Genomic DNA, 5,000 nt, shown 5'->3' with positions numbered 1-5,000 from the left:
TTTTCGTTTTCTGTAAAGGTGTTATGGAAGAAAATGAAAATATAATGGGTAACTAATTTATATTGGCTGTACTTCGTGGTTCTGTGTTTTCCTTTCATTTTATGCTGTTTTTAGTAGGTGTTTTCTCCGTGTGTGTGTTTTTTTTACTATACACAAACATATTTCCGATTATGACTCTGGCTGCATTTCCGGGTTAAGAATCCATTTAAATACGCCTTATTTTTGACACGAAAACATACTGCAGTTCCTCATCGTCACTTCCCAACTCCCAGGAACTAGTCAGGATGTAGAGTTTAGATGAGAAATTCATAGTCCAGATGCTTGAATTAAGAGGCTTTGTAGAGACAGGGAATCCTTAACACCTGCAGTTCACTGACTTTATATATTATTCTTGCAACTTGTAATCTCCCTTGCTTTATCATCTCCCTTCTTTTATTCTCCCTTCCTTCTCTTATACCCCTCCATCACCACTCCTGTTTTCCTGATCCTTGTTCGTTGTTCATTCCAATTTACAGCATTATTATTATTATTATTATTATTATTATTATTATTATTATAAATATTTACCTTTGCTCCATCCTCACTCATTCCTCTTTCATCCCTCCCAATATCTGTCTCTCCTACTTCCTCACTCACTTTCTCACCTCCTCACATACTTCCTCACTCACTTACTCCCTCACTTACTTCCTCACTCACTTCCTCACCCACTTTCTCACTTCCTCGCTCACTTTCTCACTCCCCCCAGCGGTGCGTACTGGCAGTGGCTACATTATCAACGGGAACTGGGCGCTACTTCCCCCCGGCCGGTACATGGGCGCGGGCACTGGCTTCCTGTATACCCGGAACCAAGCTGACGGAGGCGAGGTCATCACAGCGGCAGGACCCCTCACCATACCTGTGGATATTATGGTGCGTGTGGTGTGGTGTGGTGTGGTGTGGTGGGGTGTGGTGTGGTGTGGTGTGGTGGAGTGGGGGTGGGGTATAGTGCTTGTGATGTGGTGTGATGTGGTGGAGTCGGGGTGTGATGTGATGTGGTGTTGTGTGATGTTTTGTGTGCGGGTGTGGAGTATGGTGTGTAAGTGTGGGGTGTGGTGGAGTGGGGGTGTTGTGTAGAAGTGTGATGGATAATACGGTTACTGTGGTGGGTGTGGTATGATGTGGTGTGGTGGTGTGACGTAGTGTGGTGATTATTAGCCTGTAGTTAGTATGGAAGTGTGGTGGAGTAGTTATGTGATGTGACTGTGGTGGGATTATTACTAGTTTGATGTGGTGTGGTGGTGGCCAGTATGGTGTGGCAGTGCGGTGTGGTGTGGTGTGGTGGTGGTCAGTATGGTGTGGCAGTGTGGTGTGGTGTGATGTGGTAGTCAGTATGGTGTGGCAGTGTAGTGTGGTGTGATGTGGTGGTCAGTATGGTGTGGCAGTGTGGTGTGGTGTGATGTGGTAGTCAGTATGGTTTGGTGGTAGTAGTGCCAGGCTAACACAACCTCCTTTCCTCAGATGATCTACCAGTCAACCAATCCAGGAGTGAGATACGAGTACTGGCACCCACTTGGCCCTCCTTACCACCCTCCCCCGCCCACGCTGCTAGGCCGAAGGAGTCGTGGGCGTGGGCGGGGGGTGGGCAGAGGGAAGCAGCACGCCCACCACCACCACCACCCGCGCCTCCCACCCTCGCCCCTGCACTCCGCCCTCCCCGCCTACCTGGCCTCACCTGGAGAAGTACTGGGGGAAAGATCGCACGCCCTGGTCTCCCTCCTGAACCAGCCCTCAGCCACCCAGGGCGTTGTAGGGCCAGATCCAGCCTTAGCACAGCCCTCCTGGAAGGTCTGGAAGTTTACGCCGTGCTCCCGTACCTGTGGCGGAGGTCAGTGTCAGGTGTAAGGATGCAATTAAGGTAAAAAGGTATCGCACACCTGGGGAAAAAAGGATGTGAAAATGAGCGAGTGTAGGACGCACATGACTCTCTTTTAAGTGCCTAAAAAAACACACACACACACCCAGAATGTGATTTTTTTTTTTTTTTTTTGCGGTTTCGAGGTCTACTAATTCCCAAGGATAATATCTGCACTTATAATCACAGGGTGCTTCATATATCACAATGTTTCGTCCATGTTTCAAAATGAGACGTGCGGTCAGGTGTGCGGTACTTTATGTGTTGATTCTACTTCATTGCCAGACTATAAAGACTTTCTGTTGCAAAGGATAACGCTGCAGCATGACATTTATAAAGACGGTACACTACACGGTCAGCCAACGTTCTGATAGGTCGAAATCACTGGTTATCAAAGCTCTTCTGGAGACTTTACACCTCGATTATTAAGAACAGTTTCCAGCAAGTCTTGTAAATAATTAGCTATATATTCTAAGCAATCCTCTTCTTTTGAGCATAATCATAATTGCCGCCAATATTATATACTAAGACAACAGTGGCTTGAAATAGAAAAACACAGCCCATTGCAGACACATACTTAATGGGAATATACTAACTGCATTGCACACTTCCAGAAATGATGTGTGTAGAAAGAGGTTAAGGAGCACTGATGTTCCTTATTACACACACACACACACACACACACACACACACACACACACACACACACACACACACACACACACACATTTTATCCCTGCTATAGATCGTGTTAATCTTACCCTTATATTCCCTTTATTGACGACGAATCATCTAAATAACCCCCGTTCCTTCCCGCATCCCTCAAATCAGCAGTGGCTCTTCAAAATTACCAGCCCCTCCTGCTTCCCCCCTTCATTCCCCCCTTTCAGGTCAGCAGCAGGTCATGTAAATTACCCCCCCTGCTTCTCCCCTCCCCCCCAGGTCAGCAGCAAGCAGTATATATTTGCACGAGTGACGGGGGGGCCATTATGCCTGATGATTTGTGTCAAGCTCCGAAACCTGCACCTCAGACTGTACGATGCAATCCCAGACCTTGCCCTCCCACGTGAGTATGGTGGTGATGATGATGATGGTAGGGGTGATGGTGGTGGTGGTAGAGGTGGGGGTGGTGGTGGGGGTGGTGATAATGATGATGGTGGTGGTGGATGGTGTTGGGAGTGGTGATGATGGTGATGATGATGGGGGTGGTGGTGACAGGGAGGATGATGGTAATGATGAAGCTAATGATAACGATAATAATAATAATAATGATGATGATGATGATGATGATGGTGATGACAGTGATGAAGATGATCATGATGATAATAAAAATGGTGACGATGATAGTTACTGCATCGAATCCCTTGTGCTAAATAGACAGACAGATAGATATACGAGCAACATATCTATCGACAGGACAAAGGATAGTAAGACACCAAAGCACAGTGGATTTTAATTTTTGAGAAGGAAGGGTTGAATAATTTCCACCTTCTTTCCCTGTGCTGTAGATTTCCATATATGAATAAAATCGTTCTCTCACTTCCTAAAAAAAGAGAGAAATAAAGGAAGGAAGAAAGAAAGAAGGAAGGAAAAAAGATAGAAAGCAGGAAGGAGGGAAAGAAAAGACAGAGAAAGAAAGAAGGAAGGAAAGAAAGACAAAAGACAGAGAGAAGGAAGGTAGGAGGGAAAAAGAAAGAAGGAATGAAGGAAGGAAAGAAAGATAGAAAGAGAAAAAAGAAAAAGGAAAAAGAAAGAAAACAGGAAAGAAAGAAAGAAGGAAATCCAATTCTAATTTCAGTTATAATACAGCCTCTAATTCCAGCTCTAATTCCAGCTCTAATTCTGGGTCTAATTCTAGCTCTAATTCTGGGTCTGATTCAGGTTCAAATTCAGGTTCTAATTCTGGTTCTTTCTGGCTCTAATTCGGGTTCTAATTCTAGCCCTAATTTTGGCTCTAATTCCAGCTCTAATTCTTGTTCTAATTCTAGCTCTAATTCTGGCTCTAATTCCAGCTCTAATTCCGGCTCTAATTCTTGTTCTAATTCTAGCTATAATTCTGACTCTAATTCTGCCTCTAATTCCAGCTCTAATTCTGGCTCTAATTCCAGCTGTATTTCTGGCTCTAATTCTTGTTCTAATTCTGGTGCTAAATCTGGCTCCACTGGCTCTAATTCTGGCTCTAATTCCGCTTCTCCTCTCCCCCCCCCCCAGATGGCAGCTGGGGGAATGGTCGCAGTGTTCAGCCACCTGCGGACCGGGAATACGTACAAGGACGTGGGCTTGCGTACAGGAAGTGACCCCCACCCTGACCCGCGCCGTGCCCCCCTCCGCCTGCCCCCCTCCCGTAACATCCACCCTTATGCCACTTACTCAGCCGTGCTCCCTCCTCCCGTGCACTAGATGGGAGGTGACTGCGTGGACTAAGGTAATGACGTGCTTTATTTCCCTCAGCTTACCATCCACTCACTTGATGTAGCTCCTCTTTCGTATCATCTACCTTTCTGCCACTCATTCCTGCTGCACCCTAGATGAGAGGTGACTGCGTGGACTAGGGTAATTACGTGCTGTATTTCCCTCAGCTTACCATCCACTCACTTGATGTAGCTTTCCTCCCGTATCATTTATCTTCCTACCACTCACTCCTGCCGTGCACTAGATCGGAGGTGGCTGCGTAGACTAAGGTAATTTTTCGATTTAACGTGCCTCATTTCTCTCAGCTTACCATCCACTCACTTGATGTAGCATCTCTTCATTATCATCCACCCTCCTGCCACTTACTCAACCATGCTCGCTCTTCCCATGATAATGAATAAAATCGCCAGCCAGAGAGAGAGAGAGAATTTCCCGGAGGGTGTGGTGGGTGGGAGAGAGTCTTTCGGCCCTGCTTGTGGGGTAAGGAAACTCCCTAACACCTCTTCCTTAGCGATTTATTCTTGGCTATGGCTGATTGATCCCCCTATGCAGCGTATGGCGATATTAGAAGGATTTAAGTAAAGAAGGTAAGGTTTGATAAAGAAGAAAATAAACAAGAAAAATAAATGTACTCTCTCCTCTCTCTCACACACATTTAGTACAATTTCCCCAGTTACATGTACTCCCTATGTACTTC

General features: G+C 46.0%; 1 protein-coding gene across 1 annotated transcript in view; it reads left to right on the top strand.

Moving 5' to 3' along the window:
• The window catches only part of LOC145396711 (ADAMTS-like protein 4), a 73,835-nt gene that overhangs the window by 62,322 nt on the left and 6,513 nt on the right, over window positions 1-5,000 (top strand). The window contains exons 3-6 of the mRNA XM_080269998.1: window positions 746-909; window positions 1,498-1,864; window positions 2,834-2,957; window positions 4,103-4,316. Of these exons, the coding sequence (XP_080126124.1) occupies window positions 746-909; window positions 1,498-1,864; window positions 2,834-2,957; window positions 4,103-4,316 (869 nt within the window). The remainder of the gene's footprint in view (window positions 1-745; window positions 910-1,497; window positions 1,865-2,833; window positions 2,958-4,102; window positions 4,317-5,000) is intronic.

Source organism: Coenobita brevimanus, chromosome 39 (genome assembly GCF_032717465.1).
Source record: "Coenobita brevimanus isolate Jiangsu-jjx chromosome 39, ASM3271746v2, whole genome shotgun sequence".
NCBI lineage: Eukaryota > Metazoa > Arthropoda > Malacostraca > Decapoda > Coenobitidae > Coenobita > Coenobita brevimanus.
Note: the sequence above shows the minus strand (reverse complement) of the source record. Positions and strands in the feature narration are given on the sequence as shown.